The sequence below is a fragment of the Elephantulus edwardii genome, unplaced genomic scaffold (genome assembly GCF_000299155.1).
Source record: "Elephantulus edwardii isolate Elephantulus edwardi_28Jun2011 unplaced genomic scaffold, EleEdw1.0 scaffold00017, whole genome shotgun sequence".
Classification (NCBI taxonomy): Eukaryota; Metazoa; Chordata; class Mammalia; order Macroscelidea; family Macroscelididae; genus Elephantulus; species Elephantulus edwardii.
The window spans coordinates 26,774,681-26,798,785 of NW_006399767.1; the positions used below are offsets into that span (position 1 = coordinate 26,774,681).

The 24,105-nt window shown below is 39.4% G+C and overlaps 1 protein-coding gene across 2 annotated transcripts in view; it reads right to left on the minus strand.

The window, feature by feature from the left end:
• Nucleotides 1-24,105, minus strand: part of ANKS1A (ankyrin repeat and sterile alpha motif domain containing 1A) — a 287,821-nt gene that overhangs the window by 143,400 nt on the left and 120,316 nt on the right. For both annotated transcript variants that reach the window (XM_006882059.1, XM_006882058.1), the window contains exons 4-9: nucleotides 15,283-15,579; nucleotides 14,449-14,524; nucleotides 14,075-14,176; nucleotides 13,867-13,968; nucleotides 11,910-12,106; nucleotides 3,985-4,077 (exon numbers count right to left, since the gene is read on the minus strand). In XM_006882059.1, coding sequence (XP_006882121.1) covers nucleotides 3,985-4,077; nucleotides 11,910-12,106; nucleotides 13,867-13,968; nucleotides 14,075-14,176; nucleotides 14,449-14,524; nucleotides 15,283-15,579 — 867 coding nt within the window. The remainder of the gene's footprint in view (nucleotides 1-3,984; nucleotides 4,078-11,909; nucleotides 12,107-13,866; nucleotides 13,969-14,074; nucleotides 14,177-14,448; nucleotides 14,525-15,282; nucleotides 15,580-24,105) is intronic.

The following is a 24,105-nucleotide window of genomic DNA, read 5'->3' on the forward strand; positions in this document are numbered from 1 at the left end:
AGAGGGACAGCACAGGAGGGGAAGACCCTCTATGAGATGGACTGATTCAGTGACTGGGATAATAGGGATGGGAGTGTCAGAGGCAATGCGATTGGCACAGGATAGAGCAGGGTTTAGGGCTCTTGTACATAGGGTTGCTATGAGTGGCAAACGACTCGACGCCACATAACAACAACAACAACAACTAATAACTACTTTTGTGAGAGTGTGTAAGCCAGATACATCGTATCTCATGTCCTAATAGCCCCCTTTTAGATAGCCAATTTCTGATTTGCCCATCCCTATGAAACCAGTAGTCGGGGAACAAGCATGTCCCTCAAGCATATTCCTGCTGAATGATCTTCTGTTCACCCTGGAAACTTTGAGCATCTATACCCAAAAGCAAAGACCTGTCCAGAGCAAGCCATCAATTTGCAGCAATCAACCCTACCTCACTGCAAGGATCATTTAGTCTTCATCTGGTTGGGTTCTGGTCAACTCATCCCCATCCACCCACGGCTAGATTCAAATGTGCATCAGATGCAAGCTCAGGTGCCCACACTTCTCCATTTATTCCAGACCTACTGGTCTGCTCTTTATTTTTAAAATATTATGAACTTTTTGTTATTATTTGCTAGTTAACAGGACAAACATTTTTATATTCAACAATTCATACATATTATGTTTAACTGCTCCATTGGATTTTCTAGGCTGTAATCTTTATCAAAGCAAATCAGTGGTTAAATGCTTGGCTGATAACCAAAACGTCAATGGTTCAAACCCATCAACTACTCCAAGTGAGAAAGATGACACAGTCAGCTTCCATAAATTTATAAAGCTTAAGGGAGCTCTGATGACCTACTGGCAGGAAGCTGCACTGCAATCCCAAAGGCACACGGTTTGAATCTACCAGGTGCTCTGCTGGAGAATGAGGGGTAGCTTCCTCCTGTGCCAGTTGGATCTGACTAGATGGTACACAACAAGAAAATAAAATATTTAAAAAAATTTTTTTAAGCTTTGGAAACTCACTGAGGTGGTTCTACCGTGTCCTATAGGGTCATAAAGAGTAGTCTTGAAGCCATTGGGTTTCTCCCTGGAACCCACATGTAGATTTGAAAGCGCCTAGCAGCTGAGCATTTAACCATTATATTACTGTCAACTGGTATGTATTAGAAAGACCTGGGAGAATTTAAGTTCTTAAGTTATGGTGTTGGAAAAGAACCCTGAACATCCCATTAACGGCAAAGAGAACAGAGATATATCTTGGAGAGGGTGCAGCTGGAGTGCTCTTCGGAGGCAAGAATGATGAGGTTTTACCTCACATACTTTGGGATGTTGCTAAAAGGTGCTATTCCTTGGAGAGGGACATGATGCTGGAAAGGCTGGAGGGTCAGTGAAAGAGAGGAAGACCCTCAACCAGGTGGACTGACACGGCGACTGCTGCTATGGGCTCTTATGTGTCAGGAAGTATGAGGATGGCACATGACAGAGCAGGGTTCAGATCTTTTGTTCATAGGATTGCTAAGATTCATACTCAACTAGACAGCATTTAATAACAACAATAATCCAGTTATTTCTTCAAAAGCCTTGCCCTTCTCCTGTGTACTAGAATTTCAATCTAGTTGTCATTAAAGGAACACACAGAATTTTTAGAGATTTAACTGTAAATTAATATGCTCTGTATTACTAGGTTTCTCCTTCTGAAAAAGGAGTATTGAGAAAAACATTATTATTATAACAATATGTAGGAATTCACTACATGCATTTACACCTCCTGGCAACATATGATAGCCTGAGAGTTGCATTTCTAGAGAGCCTTTAGCTGAAGCACAATAATTAGCATTTTGTAATTGAGGGAGCTAAAGCTATGAGGACAGAATTTGTACCAAGAATAGAAATCTTCTCTGTTGCAAATACTGATGTTTACATTTTCAAAAGGGTACCATTTTATTTGTTGATATTAGTCTAAAGCTATCCCTCTTGTTGCATGTTTTTACACTGAAAATAAAACTGTGTCACTGATGGTCCAAGGCAATATTGTGAAAAATTAATTCTAACTTCCAGGGATAAACTTAATTAACTTGTTTAGATTAGCTGATTTTTAAAAGTAGTATTATTATTAAACAACAGGTCAATAAATGAACTAGAAAACAATTCTTGAAATTATATAGTAAATGTTAAGAAAAGCACTCTCTAAATAGAAAATATTAAAGAAGCGTTCTGAAGATGAAAGATGAAGAAAATCCTAAATTTATTCACATACAGAAGTTAGAAGATTGAGTATTTGTCCAATGGTAAACTTTCTTTTCTTAAAAAATATGAACTAACAACAAATACTGGCAAGAGTATAGAGACTGGAACTCGCATGAACTGCCAATGAGAATATAATATGGCACAATACTATGGAAAACAGTCTGGTAATTCCTTAGGAAGATAGAACAGAAATATCATTTGATACATCAATCTCACTATTAGGGAGAAATACCATTTGATACATCAATCTCACTATTAGCTAATGTATTCCAAAGAAATAAGAGCTGTGACACAAACTGATATACACATTCACCCATGTTCACTGTAGCATAATTTACAATATTAAAGATATGGTAACAATCCAAGTGTCCATCAAAGGCTAATGGCTACTGAAACTATGCTACATTCATACCATGGAGGATTATGCAACTTAAAAGAATGATAGAGAATTTGTGAAACACTGCATAAAATGATTGAATCTAGAAGAAATTATGATGACTGACTTAAGTATTAGGAGTATTAGGGTGTAAGGCTAATGTAGAAAGCTAAGGCAAAGAGTACAGACAGAATCATTCACAGATGATTATCAAGGATAAAAATTAATAAATACAGGTGACTTGAGTGAAGGGAAAAGCAATATACAATAAGAAGTTGAAGAGAGTGTAATTAATGAATAACAATTAATTGTAATTAATGTTATAAAACAAAATGTGTATGAATAATCAAAGAAAAAACAATAACATTTATAAACTGTCATTAAGACTAAACAACCTAAATTAACAACAAAAAAGGTCTTTTCAATGTGGGAGAAAAAATTTAAAAGATTTAAAAACAAAAAGAAAAACATGAACTACCCTTTGTAAATAGCTTTGTTTTTCTTTTTCTAATCAAGGCAGGACATTTTCCATGTTTGTTTTGGTAAAGATTCTTCCATGTGAAATGAAAAGAGCTAATATAAAAATCGGAGTCTCTTCTTGGTTCAACTGTGGCCCATGAAGCAAAATCAGAACAGAATTTATAAAATATGAACGAAACAGAACGGGAAACTCTTGACTAGCAGAACTGGAAACAGTGGGGTGCACTCAAAGATGGCAGCCAACCTCACCACTCGGAGTGAGTGTCATACATACTCCACATTCCCGGGGATTCAACCCATAATATTTCCCATTATTCTGATTCATTCAATGTTTAGAAAATTGGGCCAGATCCAATTTTGCTTCATTCGCCATGACTAAATCCATTCAAATTGGTGTGAAGCAACTCTGGCAAAAACAGAAATATGACATTTGCTAAAGAATCACTCAAGCTTGGTAATATGGTGCAGTTTAGAAACCAGAGATTAGGGGATACTCCACACCATGTATGAAAAGATAATCCAGATATAAAAGAATAAGAGAGACTGTTCAATAGACTTATTGGCAGCATGATAAAATAATTTTCACCTGGTCAAACAGATCAAAAATTGCCCTGTCATAAATCTATATTAAAATTCTTTGTTTAGTACTTTTAAGTGAGTCTGAAGGTCTTCCTCCAGATTACTAATAAATGCAAATTTACTACTAATATATTTCATACATACATATATACATATACATATACATACATACATATACACATACACAAACACACATATACACACATTATTTTCACTAACGCAAAATGAGAAATCAAAGTTAATTTTAAGTGTGTAATAATGCACTTTCCCCAAATCTCATATTTTAATGATGGGAATAAACTCTCAACTTTGTATACCTCAGAAGTGGTCAAGGGAAAATACTTCTTATCCCCACGATCATCTTCCTCTTCATCAGGTGGTGGCTTTGCTGGAGGCGGTGGACGTTCTCTCTGGAGAAGGAAAAAAAAAGTGATACACAATTTCTTCCTTCAACGATCTAATTTTTTTGTTTACCCATACCCAAGCCCTTAGAAATGAAAATGAATAATGTAAAGAACACTCCTGGGAGACTAAACTCAAGGTCTTGCATCTGAATAGATGGAGAACGTGTACACAAGTAACAATTCAGAGTGTTGTTTGGCTCTTGATGTTTGTACCTGAGATTGTAAATTTGTCTTTCATATCCTACAGAAAGAAAAAGCAACAATGCCTTGCTAGAAATGTTCTTCATAATACTGATATATAAGACAGTGTTGTTCTTGTATATTGTTGAACTGGAACCAACTCAAAGCTGACCCTCCAGCAGGTCTTCAGATGTTATAAATTATGTGAGAGGAGATTATCCATCTCTTTTCTGTGCAGTGGCTGTTGGTTTCAAACTGTCAGAGAAATATGGTCTTTCAGCTGGCACACACATCTCCAGAGGACTAAGCCACCAGATCTCCTTATTATAACATTACACGCGCGTGCGCGTGTGTTTGTGTGTGTGTATTTTTTTGCAAGAGTGGGAACAATACTAATCTATCAATGACATTCTACTTCTTGCAATCCTCCAAATCCATGCTCTTGTCACAAACAAAATGCTTCACCCCATAATATTATCACAAAAGTCTTAAAAAATTCCAAGGTTAAACTCTATTCTGGGGCAAAATTCTTTCTCTAGAACACTAGAATGCATTGTGTCTGCTTTCATCACATACTGGTGAAACATGCACAAGGTATACATTTCCACTGCAACTGGTAGAGACCGGAACAGGTACCAACTAAGTAGCTAGCAGAACAATTTACATTAGCTCTCCAAGTCTGAAAAGAATCTATTCTCAGACACCATGGAGGGAATGGCTCTGCCCTCTACACTCTGAATGTTGCACATTTTGTCTGTGCTAAAGGTAGATACCCCGACTCCTCCACCACCCCTAGTCTCATCTGTACCATGGCTTCAGCTCTGCCTTCCAGGTCCATTCAGGAGCAACTCTGCTCCCTCATCTCCAACTCACCCCATTTTCATGTCCCATTGAGAACCTCTCAAGCATGGCATACTCAATTCCTCAGCTCTGGGGAGCTCAAAGTTCCAGAACTGAGTTGGCAAAGATTTGACCTTTTTTTTTTTTTTTAATTTAGGTTGTTTATTTTTCATTTCAATGAACATCTACAGAGATTTTGGTGTAAACTTCATTCAAGAAAAGCTTGGAAAAACTTTAGTAGTCCTAATCCACAACATAAAGAGTCTTCCCAGTATTCTGAAAAATTTACAACCAGGAGAAGATAAAATAGATGAATGGGACCTTCTAAGAATCAAATCCCTATGCGCATCCAGAAACTTCTCTAACAGGGTAAAAAGGGAAGCCACAGACTGGGGAAAAGTTTTTGGTAATGACATGTCAGACAAGGGACTTATATCTAGAATTTATAAAATACTCGAGCACCACAACAAGATAAAGGAGAATAATCCAATTGAAAAATGGGCACAGGATATGAACAGACACTTCACCAAGGAAGACATTCAGTTGGCCAATAAACACATGAAGAAATGTTCAAAATCCCTATCCCTGAGAGAGATGCAAATCAAGACAACCATGAGATATCATCTCACTCCAGTAAGACAAGCAAAATTTAACAGAACAGCAAGCAACAAATGCTGGAGAGGTTGTGGAGAGACTGGAACCCTGATTCACTGTTGGTGGGAGTGTAAAATGGTGCAACCACTGTGGAAAGCATTGTGGTGCTTTCTCAAAAAGTTGCAAATAAAGATACCATTTGACCCAGCAATTCCACTACTGGGAATATACCCTAAAGAGACCATAAATGACATCCAAGTAGATATATGTATACCCATGTTTATCGCGGCTTTGTTTACAATAGCAAGATTTGACTCTTTGACCCTCAACACTTAAACACCCCAAAAGCCCCGTCTCACACTTTGAAACTCCCAAGGTTGTAGCTTTCCTCTCTGAGCCTGTGGCAACTCTGCTTTCCATGCTCGTTGGTTTCCTGAAGAGATCAACTGGCTCTGCCCTGCCCAGCAAATGCTGCAAAGCTCTTAGTTCTGCTGGTAATTGCCCAGAGGTCTCTCACTAATAAGCTACTGAAAGGCTTCCTTGCTCTTTGGTTAGAATTGCAAGTAAGTCCACCTTCACTTCAAATGCACACCATTCTGCCATGAGGCCTCCTGGCTGAAGGCATTCAGCTCTCTTGCTCCAAGAGTTGGCTTCCATGGTATCCTGCATTGGTCTCCATGTCTGTGAAGGTCTGTCCTCCAAGTACTAAGGCTGCCATGCCTTTCATCTGTGTCTCTGGTATGAAAAATTTCCTCCTTTCCTTTTCAGCCTGTACCCGAATTGTCACTGATGTCTCTAAATTCTACCACGTCTCTTCAAGGCAATCAATGTTTTTACTCTACTCATTTTCTCAATGCTATTGAGTTGGAATCAACTCATTGCTGACCCTCCCTTGAGTTTCCAAAGCTGAAACTCCCCATCTCTCTTCCTCGGAGTTGCCACTGGATTTTAACCTCCCCATCCCCACCCTGGGAGGCACTGACTTTGTGTTATCAGAGCAACACCATATAAACTAGTTCACCAAGCTCTCTTTAAGGAGGGTAAAAGTTCAAATTCAGAGTGAGCTGTAAGGGAGGGCCTGCTCACTCTAACAGGACAGGTCTTGTTTCTTTCTTATTTCTCTTACAAGAGATCTCCATACGTCTTGGCTTTCCTAGTATCAAGGAGCTCCCTAGAGTAGAAACTCAAGTCCAAAAAGACATGCTCTACTCCTGGTGATTCTTCCTTGGCTGTACTGAGAGTCCCCCTTCTCCACTTGATTGCCTCCTTTATCTCTAGTAAAATAAATGTTATCCACAGGCCACACCCTAGGGAAACAACTCCCGTTACATAAAATTTAGGTTGTGATGGAATTAAAGGGTATTACATTCCACCCCTAATACTCTTAGAACTGTTTTATCAAATCATAGGGGATCATTCCATAGCTTCCATACTCTATCATTACAAACACGTACTTCTGGGGAAGACACCAACTCTTCTAAAACCTAATTTAATGTGAATGCTATGCCAGATTTTACTGTCCCTTGAAGCCTCTGAAGGGTTGCTCTGACCACTTAGTTGCTTTTTAAGAGATTCTCCCTGCTCAATAAAACACAAAGGATGTACACAACATAGTGAACAAGATGTGAGGTAAACAATGCTCAAACAAGTGCTGGGAAAAAAACTCAGAATCTATAAAATGGGGCCATGCTATACAGGGTAGGTCTACACACCACATGCGCTTTTGCGAACTTTCTGAAATGCAGCATTCAGTATGGATTGCATCTCAATATCAAGAAAACAAAGATTCTTAGCACTGGTCCAATAGGCAGCATCATGATGCATAGAGAAAAGACTGAAACTGTCAACAGCTTCATCTTACTTGGACCCATAATTAACATCCTTGGTACCAACAGTCAAGAAATAAGCAAACACATTGTACTGAGGAAAATCTGCAGTTAGGGACCACTCCAAATTACTGAGGAGTAATGAAGTCGGTTTGAGGACTAAGGTGAGTCTGACTGCGGTCACAGTCTTTCCAATCACTTGTTATATATCTGAGAGCTGGACAATGAATAAGGACGACAGAAGAACTGATGACATTGAGCTATGGTGTTGGAGAAGAGCACTGAACATTCATTTCATGGACAGCCAAAAGAATAGAAAGATATGTCTTGGGGAGGGTGCAGGTAGAATGCTCTTTGGAGGCAAGAATGATGAGGCTTCACTTCATATACTTTGGACATGTTGCTAGGAGGGGCTATTCCTTGGAAAGGGACATGATACTGGTAAGGGTGGAGGGTCAGCAAAGAAGAGAGTGGAGGGTCAACAAAGAAGAGGAAAACCTTCAACCAAGTGGATTGACATGGTGACTGCTGCCATGGGCTCTTGTGTGTTGGGAAGTGTGAGGATGGTCAGGACAGAACAGGGTACAGATCTTTTGTCCATGGGATTGCTATGAGTCGTACTTGACTTGATGCCACTTGACAACAACAACAACTGGAATTTATCTTCCCTGAATCTCAGGAAATGGAAGTCAAACTGTATTACACCATTAGCAGACGAAAACAGTAATTTATCCAAGCTTATTTTAAAAAGACCACACACCAATTGTTTTCCCTAGAGTAGAGGCAGGCAAACTTATTCATAAAAGATTATATAAAAACATTTTAGGCTTGTAGTTCTTTTAGTCTTTGTTGCAACTACTAAACTGTTGTAGTGCAAGAGTAGATACGTAAACGAATGAGCAGAAATATAGCACAATAAAATTGCCATTTACAAAAACAGGTAGTCATTTGAGAGCCTGAGTCCAGAATCAACAAATTCACAAAGAGGTACAATGAATGAGCAGATAATTTCAGAGATACACAGAAATATTTTTGTTGAAGGATACTTGAAAGCTAAAAACTAGAAAGATTTGCCATTGTCCCTGCAATACCTTTAGCATCATTTATCTGTATTACAAAATTCTATTCATATTAGAGAATCTTACTTAGTATGTAAGTAAGAGGTAGCCTCCAGAATAAGATCCTAGTTTGGTCTTAGTTATCATGTTGCTAGAATAATACTGTTTCTGAAAGCCAGAGTGGAAGTGAATGCTGAATTATATGAGAACCCCAGAGAAATCTGCAAGAAAGGACGCTTCTTAGCTTTTAGGAGCTACCAGGGTTAGTATCTGACATCTACGAGCTCTCTTTTAAAATATGCTCCACATCCAAGTATTATTACTTAGTAATTCCCATCAGTTTCTGGAACCTAATGGCTATCCAATGGTAACAACTTTAAAGTGCGTTTCTACTTTCATGGCAAACAAAGCTGTTTAGACAAGATTTCCTAGTAAGTCCCACTTTTTTCTCACTCTGGACATGCAGAAAGAGCCCGGTTCCAGTATTACTGTGTGAAAAAGAGAAAAGCTAAAGAAGTAGCCCATATTCTCCAGCAGTAAACCCACCAGAAGGAAAACACAACATAACAAGGACCCATCTTGGGCAACTCAAGGCTGAGAGAGTCTCAGAAAACAAAAATGAAAGAAAAGTCTTTCTTGGAAGCAGCAGCCACCAAAAACACTGGAAGCAAAGAGAAGCAAATAGAAGTCTTTTTTCCTAACGTAAAAACTTTGGCCCAAAGACCTTGAGGTAAAGGGATGATTTATCCATAGCGTATGTACATTTTATCTACCAAAATACAGACTCTCTCAGCCACAGCCAATCAACAAGGGCCAGGAAGATAAAATAGTCACAAGAGGCACAAATTACGTAGTATGCACCTCACAATCCATCAATGTCTAGTTAACTAGATTCCTAGAACAAAGAGACGTGCGTAAATAAGTGGCTAGAGCCCACAGGAATTCTATCATTTCACGGACTTGTGTGGCTTCTTGCGAAGCTCTAGCTCCCCCTAATGGACATCACCTGTAAGAACCACTTCTAAGCAAAGCCCTGTCCCACAGCTTGACTGGCTTAAATTCATTTATGCTCAACACTGAAAGAGATGAAATGATTTAGTTTCACATACTTTATGCATGTTGTCAGCAAGGCCTGGTCCTTGAAAAAGGACAACATTATTGTAAAGAGAAAAATCAGTGGAAAAAAAAGGAAGTCGCATTTTCTATTACATAACCAGAATCGCATGGAGCTTTATTTAGCAGTTGGCTTCTTCTATGCCATTAGTTTCCATACATGATAAATTATGGAGGAACTGTTATTAGGTGCCATCAAGTTGGTTTCAACACTATCAATGGAGGCTGCTGTGTCAGAAATTGTGCGATTGGCTCAGGACAGGGCAGGTTTCAGAGCTGCTATATGTAGGGTTGCTATGGGTCGCAGGAGACTCAACGGCACATAACAAGAACATGTTCAACAGGGTGAAAATATGGCTTACTCCTGCACTATCCTCATAATTATTATATTTTAATATCATGGATCAAATAGAACTGTATATTTGAACCCACTGCTGCATCCACTGTATCGATCCTTCTTACTGCAGATCTTCCTTTATTTCAGACCCTAAAATCATTAGGAAAAAAATAAATTATGAAAATGTCCTAAGGGTTTTTTTTAATACATTGAGCTGTTAAGGAGCATTTTTTGTATGTGTGTACTTGAAGATATTTTAAATGTAATTGCAATAAATACAATGCCTTTGTCTTTCCATAATCATTATGAATATTACTATTAGACATAAAAAAGAGAGAAGATGGACCCAATGAGATGGACTGCCAGTGACTGCGACAACAGGCTGAAGCACAGCAGAGACTGTGAGGATGGTCCAGAACTCGGCCAGGTTTCAGTTGGCCCAGTGGGGTCACTATGAGTAGGAATTCGTTCAATGGCATCTAACCACAAGGCTAGCGGCATTGTACATACTCACCTGCTTCACCCTTCACAAGGAGCTCTGAAGTGGTCCTTGGTAACACCTACCTTGGGAGGCCACTACATGACTGTTAGGTCTTTCCAAAGTCCATACTAAAACACAAAACTATTCTAGGGCAGAGCAGAGCAAAAGAGCAAGAAAGAACACTCCAAGAAACACCAGGTCATTCACAGGGCGTATCTGACAGTCCAAGGATTCCTCTGCAGTCAAAGGACCATTAAATGTTCAAAAGCCAAGTTCAGATCAAAAGAAAAGGACAGCCTCTTCAAATGGAAGAAATAACAAAACTCTGAAAACGTGACAGCAGATGGGAGGCTGTCACTGCCATCCTGACAGAGCGAAGGTGAGTTCAGTTCAAACCTCAAATGACTGTGTTCAACAGCATACAAAGGAGAACAAATGGAATCAACCAGTGACTCAGGCCTCACGTCACAATATAACTGGGAGGATAAAAACAGAGTGAGAATTTTTCAGAACAATGTATAGTCTGGAAACAGAAGCAAGTTTCAGACAAAAAAAAACCAGCAAGAAAGAAAAGTAAACCTTGAGAAAGAAAATTCCAAGGATCTGCTTATCCTATTGTTTCAATAGCTTGAGGGGTTATGACTAGATATAAATAGAAAGTCCACAAAGGATTACAAATGATGTCTGATTAGCTCTTGTTCTAAACCTGCTGGATATGAAAAAACAAAGACTCATACTCACTGCCATTGAGTTGGTTCTGACTCAGCAACCTGCCACTGAGTTTCTGAGGCTCTACGTTATAAAGGGAGAGGAATGCCCCTCTTGTTCCCTCGGAGCTTCTGGTGGATTTAAACACCCGGGAGCACACAACCTTTAGGTCAGTAGTGCAATTCTCTATGGACTACACCACCAGAGCTTCCTGCAGCTGAATAGATAACTTGTCCCAATCCAAATGGACGATCTTTTGATGGCAAATGATGGGTGAGCATATGCTCAGAGCTGAGAGAGATGGATGGAACATCTTCCACTTCAGGAATGTTCTTCAGAGAAAACACAAAAAATAAATATAACTGCCCCACAAAGACAACAGCAGCACTAGAGCTTAATATACATAGAAAATGAAGACTAAATAAAAGTATAATTTGTTCATTTGTTCTAAATTATATATATATATAACTGAAATTGGAGAAATAAAAATACTACCTCAATATGATCTGTACAGTTTCACCACCCTGAGCAACACAGAAACATGGCAGAGCCAGAACACTAAGAGTCGACTGATTCGAGTCTGAAATGGGAGCTGCCACTAGGGGTCCCACTTCCTCTTCCAGAGTCCACAGCAGCCCAGATTTGGCTGGTCAATACACCACCCAACACCAATGGAGAAGTCAGGATCCCAGACCACCTACAGGCCTCACTCCTGCAGCTTTCACACTGGCTGTCTCAGCCTCCTTGTTCATGGAGTCTCGATCAGAAGACCGCCCACTGGCCATGCTGTCCAATGAATGGCAGGAGACAGCATTGTACAGAGCCTCGTACGGACCCTCTTCTTCAGTGGTTGTCTCAAAATCAATGATCAGTTCAGTCACTGCTTTGTCCACGTTACCTAAGGAGGATATTGGGGACAAGAGAGTAAATAAAAGAATATAATCTCTGGTTCCAAATCACTGCAATAACTCAAAGCTACTTTAGCAATCTGAACGGACATTGAACAAGAGCAGAAAAATGAGTGACAGCTCCGCTACATGGACAAGAATAAATGTTGAGGTTTCAGCTGCTCTTGGTGCTCTGAGAGGTAAACAGATTTTTCTCTAATTCAATATGGAAAATCCTTCCTATCTATAACTGCTCCCCCACCCCCAACCTATAAAAAATACCTCAATAACATGACAGCATAAACTTAACCCATAAAACATAACAAGGACAAACAAAAACTTAAGTAATCCTCCATAGGATTCTCCAGGTGCTTAAGCAAAAGGGAAGACACCAATGTCTTTTTGACTTAGAGGGGCTTAGGCGGGGCCACTGGATAACTACCAATCTCAAACCAAAAGGTCTTAATCTTAAAAAAAAAAAAAAAGGTCTTAATCTGTCCCCAGGAGAAATGACCAGCTATTATAGACCAAGGATCTCCAGGTTGCTTGCAAACAGTTAAAGCTAAAAATGCAAAATTCTTGAATGTTTTTGAGCTTCTAGTCCTATTACTAGCCTATCAACAAAAGCAAAGAAAAAACATGTATGGGCCAGGAAATAAGAACCTCACATTAAAGACAGAAAAATGGGTGCTCCTTCATCTTTATCTATCCATTTCTAAGGAAAATTATTTTCTCAGTTTTTGCATGTTGGTTTTGTGTTGTTTTTCTCTACTTTATTCTTTTTCCGTCAGCCTTCCATATTGTGATTTATACTGGGAGGAAGATGTCAGTTAAGCTTTACTTTGTCGGTTATCATTCATCACACCTAGGGATCTGAAAGGCTACTCAGTAAATTAAAACCGTAAATCCTACTTAAGGATGTATAGATTGGACTACCTAAGGCCACATTTGTTGGCAAAATATAACCAAGATCTATCATACAAATTATTTTCTAATCAGATGAGTCATTCCATATTCACTGACATAGGATGTGTGCTTTAAAAAAGTTTCACTTAAGATTTGACTAAAAATTGAGATCATTCTACCTACTCATTCAAAAAGTCATTCTTTCCACAGTATAGTGGTTATCACGTTTGCCCGACAAAATGTCATTCTTTTCAGGTTGGAACTGACTCATAACTGACCCTCCAGTAAATTTACTGAAGCTATAAAGTGAATGGGAGGAGACTGCCCATCTTCTTCCCTCAGAACCCCCAGTGGATTTGAACTGCCTTAGAGGCACTGCCTTTCAGCTAGCAGCGCAGCTCTCTACAGATTATGCCACCAAAGCTCCACTATCCTGCCTATTACAAATTTCAAAATAGACTGCATACAGCCAGCTGCAAGAGTGGAGAACAAAAGAAAGAAGAGTTTAACAGCCACAGGCCCAAGCTATGTTCAAGAAAACAACCATACTGCCCATCTTTTTCCAGAGCTACTGATGGATTTGAATTGCCAAAAAGGTGCCATCCTTGAACTAAAAGCATAACTTCATACAGATTATGCCACCAGCGTTCAAAATTTCCTTTTCTTGGAGGGGAATTTGAGGGAGAAGGAATTTGAATATGAATGTACTGAGAATCTCTCATCCTCTCAAATTATTTTTTTTTCAAATTATTATTTAAATGAGGATTTTCCCCCCCATTCTGCTAAAGAATGTTCAAATATTTTCCAGCTGAGAATCCCTTGCCCATATGTCTGCCCCAATGTTAGCAGAGAAGAGATGCCTTACCCTGAGACTTCTGTGATATGGTGTCCAAACTGGAGATGAGAGGTAGTTGGAATGTGGGGGTTTTATCTACCTCTTTTATACTTCTTTTTCCAGTCATATGATCTAAAAGGAAACATTTTAAAAAAGAAAAATAAAACTGTGCCAAATATAAATGCCTTGGTTTGGCCAACATGTCTCTACTGTACCAGACAAGGAGATGGACTGATACCTTCAATAAGTGCTGCTATCTGTTGGCTTTTCTGAGAGGGCAGTTCCCGGACGGTGTCTAGGGCAGTCAGTCCACGGTTATCTTTGATATTGACATCAATTCCTAAAAAGACACACCAGGAGGACCAGCAGAGTGAGTATTTTCAGGTCAGCTCAAAAAGGTTCAAATTTCAAGCTACCTAAGGCTCCCAGCATCATGACCAACATTTTTCATCAAAAGCCATTTAGTCTGCACACTTGCCATCAACCAGTGGAGACACACACACATTGGGTTCAAATACAGCCAGCAAAAAATGAATTCCCTCTACTGAGGCTAGGGAGACGCAAACCCAACCCTGGCATGCTGTGTAGACAAGAGCGCTGCCGACCTCTCACCTGCAGCCAGCAGGATTTGCACCACATCGGTCTTGCCAAACAAAGCAGCCTCATGCAAAGCACTGCCCTTCTCCGTCTGGAAAGCAAACAAGAGTGCAGAGCAGGGTATCATCAGAACAGTGACCCAGGTTTGGCGTGGCTTCACACGACAAATGGGACACAGATGAGAAGAAAGGAAAACAAAGTAAACCACACAAAGCCCTCTGTCATTATCTTTCCAACTTTTCTTGCATGGATTCCAAAACCCACAATGGTGGCCACACCTCAAGGCTGTTTGATGTGCCACTAGCAGGCCACACATGAAGAGCACACAGTTACTCTTGTAGCCACTTATTGGCACGAGTTCACAAAATGCCACCTTCCTGGATCCAAGGACTAATGAGAAAGCACAAGGTATGCAAAGCACCTTACTACAAAATGTGGTCTGGTCAATGTGAAGCCAAAGACAGTCACTCCTCGAATGAGGAAAGCTAACATCAGTGGGAAACTACATCTCTTGTCTAGAATATCAAGTCAAGACTTTTTAAGGTGCTAAAATGTGGCAATGGACACACATGTATAGGAAGATAATGAAACTTTTAAAAAAATCTTTGAGAGATTGCTTGAAAAGGGGGGCGGGGGAACTACAACCAAAAAAAAAACAAAAACCCAACAACTCACTTCAAGTGCTCATTTGTCTTTCAAGTTTCACATTAAAACTGGCCAACAAATGGAAGCGGCTGAAACATGATGTGAAACATGCTAAATAAAAACACAGCGCAGCAGTATGGTCTTTGTGCCTTTTCCAAAATCACTAAGTCCCCCTGAGCCTGGGAGGTACTTCTGCCCTGCTACCTGGTAGTTGCTATCCATGCCAGCATCCAGGAGGACCTGGACCACGGCTTTGTGGCCATTCCTCGCTGCCAAATGCAGAGGAGTGTGCTTCTTAGTGTTGCAGCTCAAGAGGTTGGGGTGCGCATTGAGGAGCATCTTCACCACCTCCAGTCTCCCGTAGAGTGCAGCCAGGTCCAGAGGCGTCTCGAATTTGTTGTTGCGCATGGTGGGGTCTGTTAGCTCCTCTAAGAGAACCTTCACCACCTCTGTGTGGCCATACTGTGCAGCGCAATGCAGGGCTGTCTCGTTGTCATTATTCTAAAGGGTTAAGAAGCAAAACACATCAGAAAAATAACTGGTTGACTGGCATAGAACGGAAATAAAATAGATGTAAAACCACTTGAAATTTAAATGATAAAAACAGCAGTGACACATGGGGACTCATAAAAGTTAGCTGGAATCCAGATGTATTTCCCTGCAAATGAGCTTACTGCTCTGATTTCTGCTGGTTTGTGTAAGGAGGGAGCAGTCATCTCCTACACATTTTGTCTTCTATGTGCTGTGTAGGAAATTCTCCAAATTATATAGTGAACAAAAAAGTGACAGGTATTTTCTAGAAACCCTGTCACAGAAGAATGTCAGTAATAACACTGCAGCTATCTCATTTTAAACTTCAACTGGTTTTACAACAATTTCTACTTATTCAACCCTAGCGTTCTGATTCTTGATTCATCAACCATTCATTGCCTAAGATACAAGCTTTTGTTAAAGAATTTGTCATCGGTATAGCATCTTGCATGCAAATTAATCAGCCAACAATAAAGGTAACAGAACCGAGCACTGAAAATCAATCTCAGGGTACCAGCCAATAGCCACATCCAGGGGAGGGAGGCACTCAGTCCCAGTCACAGAGGATCATGGGACCTGGATGCTGCACTGGGTCTCCTTCAGAAGCCTGAACCCACTTACACATGCAGTACCAACATCTCTAAAACAGAGCCATTATTGAAAACTCTTACATAAGAAAGGTACAATTAGATACTGGAACATTTTCTGTGAAAGGTGCAAAACATTAAAATGTGGCAGTGCCATTAACTCAAATCCATAACCCATGGTCCTTGAATGCCAATTTTCATTCAAACTAAAGTAAAAAAAACTGAGGAATTTTTGTTTTATCAACTATTAGGAGAAAAATATTGGTCATTTCAAATATTCCAATTCTTTTGGTATTTTTAATGTAGAATTATATAATAAATAAATTGCAATGACCTCTCCTTTTTTAGACACACTTTCCAAAGTAATTCTCCTGTAAGATTTTTTAGATTCTTATATTTACCCGCAAGGTTTCTACTACTTTGAAGACAACACAAAGCTTAAGAATAGGTGTGTCCATCAAGTTAATATTTTACACCTTTCACCAATCAAATGATAAAAACTGAAATGTTTCTACAACTGCTTTAATTCTATTAAGGATGTTACAATTAATAGGCTAGGAGTTACCCCAACATGCATGCAATTCCATCTGCTTTTGATCCGGCATTTGACTGCATCATTTTTTCCAGCTACACCAAATGTACTAGAAAGATCCAGAGCTGCTGAGAGTAAGGGCTCAAGACCAGAATGATGGTAAAGTAAATTGACAATAGTTAAGTAAGGACAGAAAAGGTGGTGGCAAGAGCTCCATGCAAAAACAAATGCACACAAGTAAATAGAGAAGGCATCACTGAACTCAAATACAGCTCAAGGAAAGCAAGTGCTGAGAGAGTGTAGACCACTGACGCCAGGCACAGCCAGTTCTGCCAGACAGCCCATGACACAACCAGGCCTCAGGGACAAATTCCACACCAACCTAAAAGTTCAGAGGGAAAGTGAAGAGCTGAGCAGAAAGCAAATTCCTGAGGTTCCCTGTGTCAGTCAAACCATTTAGGATATCCTTCTGGAATTTCCCTTTTTATTATTAAGTTATGGCAGAAGCTTCCTTAGCAAACTCAGAGCTGCCACTTTAGTTTCTCATGAAAACAAGACAAATTATATCAAAAAAACTCACAGGAGGTTTGTTTCTTTAAAGTGATTTGGACACAGAGTGACAACCCAAAGAAGTGTAAGAAATTTTGGACTTTCATGTTTCAATATTAGCATGCCCACAAGAGCCAAGAAAGCCAGCTTATTCTTTTTACAACTTCAACCCTGGAAAACTTTTGTTTCCTCTAAAACAGATCCTGCTGTCTCTTTTATATCCAAATTATCTCCCCAAAACAAGAATAATTTGTCCTTGTTTATGTAAAAAAAGTATGCCATTAGGGCCGGAAAAACTATAAAACTCTAAACTATGCACTAGGGGGAAAATATCATCTGTTTCCTTGTTTTCAATAACTAAGGCAGCTGCTATAAAGCTGCCTGGTTAAAGGCAAAGCCTTGATCACTACCAGGCAAAATTCCTACCTTGTTTTAAAAATAGTCTAACTGTATCTCTGCAGAAAGTTACTCTTGTAGTCACAGTGTGCAAAATGTATTACTCATGCCTCAGTACTGAAACAATGGGCTTGAGCAGAGTGGAGGTGGTAACAATGGCTTGGGATACAGCAAGGCTTCCATCTGTTCAAACGGTTGCTATGAGTAAGTTATAGTTGACTTGAAGGCACTTAACAACAACATTCTGTACAAGAGGCATTCTGGTGGTATATGCACTATATTACATGTTGGATTATAAACCAAAAGATTGGCTGTTTGAATCCACCAGTTACTCCTAAGGAAAATAATGGGCAGTGTCTTCCAGAAAGATTTTCGTTTTCTGAAACCAAATGGAGATTCACCATGAGTTAGAATCAAATTGATGGCAGTGTGTTTTGGAGGATCATTAAATTTAAGAAGCTCCGGCACTGCAGTGGTGTAGGAGTTAAAGTGCTCAGCTAGTAACCAAAAAGGCTGGCAGTTCAAAACTACCAGTCACTCCACCAGAGAAAGAAAAATGGGACAGTCAGCTTCTCTGTCTTTTAGGACAACTATGAGTTGAGATTAATTGACAGCAGTGCCATCACATCCAACAGAAGCCATCACAATGAGCTCTATCTACAGTTTCCCCTTTGAGATTGACACCCGTCAGGCAATGAATCACTAAGTAATGAAGGAGGGAAAGGAAGGATTCCAAGGAGAGACATAGACTTCTAATCAAACAGAATCCCTCCCTTTCAAACCTTCCAAGTCACGCCATGGATATTCCTAACATTTCAAGAGTTCTCAGAACTCTATCACCATGACTTCAGATAAAACAAGCAAACAAACAATGTTTCCTCAGTCCTTTTCACACACACTCCATCCATTTCTACTCATTAAGGTGTATTAGTTTGCTTTGTTTTGGGTTTTTCCTTGCTATGGCCAGTACTTCTAAGCAAAATGGGATTTATGGGTCTTAAATCTGCAGGCTCCATTCAATGTATAAGTCTATTAAATTCATATCTCACACGCGCGCGCGCGCGCACACACACACACACGCACACGCGCACACACACATCAACAAACCAGAGGCAGCACAGAATCACAAAGACACATTTTCATGGCCTTTCTACTCTTGAAACTGTTTTAGGAGCATAAACTCCCAAGGCTTAAAACTCAACTGCCTATTTCTCTGTATTCGATAGATGTCTAAGCTATGGAATGTGGACTACAATTCTCTGTAGCAACAATGGTGTAAATTAACACAAAGGGGGGGGGGAGTATCTTTTGAAATACATAAATTAGGGTGAAACATGAGAACTAACTTCATAAAGTAGAAGTGTCAGGCTTACTCTCCATACTCTAAAAGGCAGACCTCTGACAAAAAGACTGAAGGTTCAGGAAGACAGATGACAGTTAAGCATAAGAAACTAACATTCATAGAATCCAAAAAAGAAGCTGCACACTGTAAAAATTATAACCAATGTCATGGAAGGTTTTTGTATAAAAATTGTTAAATAGTCACTTAATTCACTGTGTAAACTTTTACCTTAAAACACCAACGAAATAATGAAGAAGGGGGAGGGGAGTAGAGATGATCTCAAGCAAACACAACAAAATGTCATCTGTTAATACAGATCATAGCTATTTGGGCACTTGTTAATTGGGAGCTTTGGTGACAAAGTTCCTAGGGAGCTGTGCTGCTAACTCAGAGGCAGTGTCTCTCAGGTGGTTCGAATCCACCCATGGCTCTGCAGAAGAAAGATGGGAAATTCCTCCCGTGTGATTTAAAGCCTCTGAAAACCATCTGTAACAGTTAGCTACTAGTTAGTTCGGACTTGATGGCAATGAGGGGTTTTGGTGTTTGTTTGTTTAGTTTGATTATGTTTTGATATGTTAAATAACTAATAGCTGAAAATTCCACTATGGTGATATAATGATGAATCCTTCTTCTTACCAGCAAAAGTAAACAAACAAAACAGAGTGGATAGCTCATTCATCAGAGGACAGAGAGAGAAGACGATTCCTATTTTGGGTGGAAAGTTAAACAATGGTCCTCAAAAAAGTCCTCATTTTGTCATTTACATGGTAAACATAAAATTAATGAGTACTAGGACAACTATGAGTTGAGATTAATTGACAGCAGTGCCATCACATCCAACAGAAGCCATCACAATGAGCTCTACCTACAGTTTCCCCTTTGAGATTGACACCCGTCAGGCAATGAATCACTAAGTAATAAAGGAGGGAAAGGAAGGATTCCAAGGAGAGACGTAGACTTCTAATCAAACAGAATCCCTCCCTTTCAAATTTTGTTAAAAAGCTTACCAATCTGGCAGTCACTAACTTAAGCAAGGAAATTTTTGTCATTATTAAGAATGTGATAAATTGGCATCATGTGCCTTGGAATGAAATATAGCATGGATAATCTATGCATAGTATCACTTCTGTGACACTTCTGCCCAAATTGTGTAACCTGAATCTAGTCATGAGGAAGCATCAGATAAACCCAAACTGAGGAATAGTGTACAAAACATATACAATTTAAAAATTTCAAGATCATGAAAATAAGAAAGCTTATGGAACTGTCCCATATTAAAGGAGCCTAAATACGTGGTTCAAATTCACCAGCTGCTCCCAAGAGAAAAATGAATAATCTCTTCCCATGGGATTTACGGCCTCTTAAAACCTACTAAAGGGTCAGCTATTGAGTTGGTTTTGATTCAACAGCACACAACAACAATCCTGGACTGAGTTCTAGATAAAAGTAACAACTGCTAAAAAGAGCATTATTGGGACATGGATGAAACTGAAGTATAAATTCTATATTAAACAACAGTATTATATGTGTCATTGCTAAATTTTCTTATTTTTGTAACTTTACTGTGATTATACAAAAGGATTGTCCTTGTTCTTTGGACATATAAGGATTTTAGGTTAAAGGTCATGATATACACATTACTTTCTCTCAAGTAGTTCATCATCAAGCACAGTTACAGAGAGAGAGAGAGAGAAAGCAATCCAATTCATATTCTGAATTCCAACTTTCTGTTACAGCAGTCCTAGGCACCTAAAATACCAGGCGATTCACAAGCAGCGAGGCAAGCTGATCAGTATTTGGCTATCCCTGGTCTAGATAATCTCTAGGCCTTCCCTTCTCTAAGTATGAATCTTTTTCAAGTGGACAAAAAACCCAGATTTACCTTACAACTAATTTGACTGTCACTCATTTGATGAGAGACTAAGTTAAAATAATTTAAAAAGAGACAAAATAATGGGTGGTTTTTTGTTTTGGGGTGTTTTTGTTTTGTTTCTTTTTTTTTTTTTTTTTTTTTCAAAATGATAGTTTTATTGGCACTCTAGTGGCCTAGTGGTAAGGAGCTAGCTGATTGCCATCTCAAAGGTATGCAGTTAGAATCCACCAGCTGCTCCACAGGAGAAAGATGGACAATCTCCCACTGAATACAACAACCAAAAACAACCACCTTAACTAAGTCTAACTTGCAGTTTGATTGGTTTGTGCTGACTTCCTGGAAAAGAGACAGTCTGAGTGCTGATGAAGAATATTAAGCTCATTCAAAAGCTCTCTTCTTCCTCCCAGAGCAGGAATCAGAGCCTTCTTAATTTCTATAGGTACCTGACAAGGCCTAACACTCAAATGTATGTTAGCAAAACAATTCCAAGACACAGGCCAAGTCAATAAGAACCTCCTGAGTCAGGATAAAACCTAAGAGGGTTAGATTTCAATCAGCTAAAGAAGGGTTTGCATTCTCAGCACAACCCAAACAGCTTTATCCCTTAATGCAGTCTGTACTATTTGGTCTTCCCAGATGGAGAAGAAAAGGCAAAGGGCAGTATTTCCAAAGAGAGAAGCATGTACTTATTCCATTTAGACTAATTTTCTTTCATGTGTGCAAACTCAAGGGATAGGAAAATGTACTTTCAAGAACCAAAGATGTACCCTTTAATCAGAGCTTTATAACCTAAATAAATTAATCATCAAGTGGGATAACAACCACGCCACAATCCCACCCCTTCCCTTTCCTCTCTTCTGCTTCTAAAATGCTCAAATAGACTAATTGAGCAATGCTTCATTACAATTCTCTTACTGGCAACAATAATAGATTCAAAAAAGCCTTTTCCTAAAGGAAACACATCACATGTATCTTTTCAATTTAGGAGCTGTAATATTATTAGTTTCTAGTATGTATCCTATCTTGTTTAAACTCCAAAACCAACAGGCAAAGTAATGTGGTAGTACCTCATTTTACAAAGGAGAAATCTGAGGGTTTTAGACATTAAGTAATTCAAGTTGCTCAAGGCAACAAAACCAAGAAGCAGCAGTGGCTGCTCCCCCATATCCATCCCATCCACTCACAAAAATCTGAGGTATAGTATTTTCTCATTTTTAAATTATAAAACAGAATTTTAAGAGTGGGCCAAACAAAAGCTGATGTGTTCCACTACCTTGGGTCAAAGTGCTTCTGTACCATGAAGGTCCAGCAGCAGAAGAAAAGCTCCCACAGGAGGCATCCTTTGCCCAGTGGAATATGTAGCTTTGTTTGTTAAATCAATTTCTTTAAATAATAAGAAAAAAGAAATCTCTACCTTGTGTTTAGAAACCTAATGCACAGGGTTCTTATGTTTTCCTGGCCTGAGGCAGCTGTATTGAGAACAAGTGAAAGGCAGTTAATGTGAATAAAGCAGTGACTCAGTCAAACTCCAACACAGCCAAAAAGTAACCTTCATCTGAATAAAAGTTCTGATCAAAAACAGCAAGTGAGAGCATGGATGAAAGAACCTGCTGCCACCATCCACCTAACAGAGCTCTCTAAGTAGAGAAGGCCTGAGGGATGATGAGGCTGGCAGGGCTGCGTGCTTGTCACCAGGCTTATCAGACCCCTGCCTGCCCTGGCCTCTTAGAGAAGGAGACGCAAGTCAAGTGCCCTAGTTGGTCCTGCAACATCATCTCCTATCTCGGAGCCCTTCAGAGTCAAGAGTGGCTAAGCAGAGAGATTCTACTGGTTGGGGAGAAATGCACAAAGGCATTCATACAGGCAGAAATGCACAAACTCAAGGACGTGAGAAAGGAGCTGGCAAGCGACAGCTTTTAAAAGAGCAAAATGGAGTCATCTGTTCCCATTCCCCACACCTCCATAAACTAGTGAAACCTGAAAAGAAAATCAGATTCCACTTAAAATATAGAAAGCAGATAAAAAAATAGAAATACCCACCAAATAGAATTTAATTATTTTGTGCAAATAAAAAGTAGCCAATCAGTCTGAAATTTTTAATTGCACTAACATTTATTAAGAAATCCTTTTTAGAAATCACAGTAGTAAATTTGGCATGTAATATGGCCCTTCTACCTCCCCATTTCTGCTGCTTCTATGTTTTTCAGACATTCCAGAAAAAAAAAGACACCACTCAACCTTTTTAGAGTTAGTATGGGTTTTAAAAATAAAACCCAAACCCAGCACAGCTGCATTTTCCCAATACTGGACAAGCCAAAAGCAGATGGAGCTGAAGCAGACAACAGCTAGGGTGAGGAGAAGGTGCCTGAGTGGGCAAAAAGGAAGCCAGCAAGGATAAGAGGAGGTGCAGCTTGGAGAAATGATGCCGAGAAATCCTGACAGCAAAGTACACACCTTGGCATTGATATAACGGTCAAAGGGGCCATACTTTTTGAATTCTTTGATCTCAAGAGCATTCTACAAAAAGGAGGGGAAAAGAAAAGGTGATGATGAAATGGATAAAATATATCAAAGCAATGCACAGCCCCGAAGGAATTCAACACTAGAACAACTAGAATTTGTCCTCTGGGTACCTCCAAAGGAAGTTAATGGGAAAGACAACCTCCAGGGCACCTCACTCATCTCCTCCTTTTATCCAAGCAGTCAGCTGGAATAGCATTAATGGCTTTTAAATAAATCAATGTAGTACTTGTTACTACTACCTAGATCCATTAGGTTCTTCAAGCTTCTTCAGACAATCTTGCCCAGGCCATGTCCCCACCCACCTGCCTGCCAGATTTTCAAAGCACTGGCTGGTGTCCCACTAGTCTCAATGAATACTCTGGGCAAGAGGCAGCTGTGAGCAGGACAAGCTAGCACATTCAAGTGACTTGAAAATCTAAGCAGCTGTGTTCCAAGGCAAAAGTGAGCAAAGGATTAGAAATGGTTGCTGGAAATTTCTTAAATGAGAAGGACTTTAATACATAGCCAGGTGTTTCAACACGGAGGACTATTGGTTAAAAGCAAACTTCCTTATAAATTTCCTCCTAAGAAGAGAAATTACCACTTTAAACAGGAGGAATAAAATGCTACTTACATTCTAAAGAGACAATTCAAAATAGAAAAATATCCATTCCCAAATGTTGTAAATAAGCAAATTTACTGATGATTTTAAATG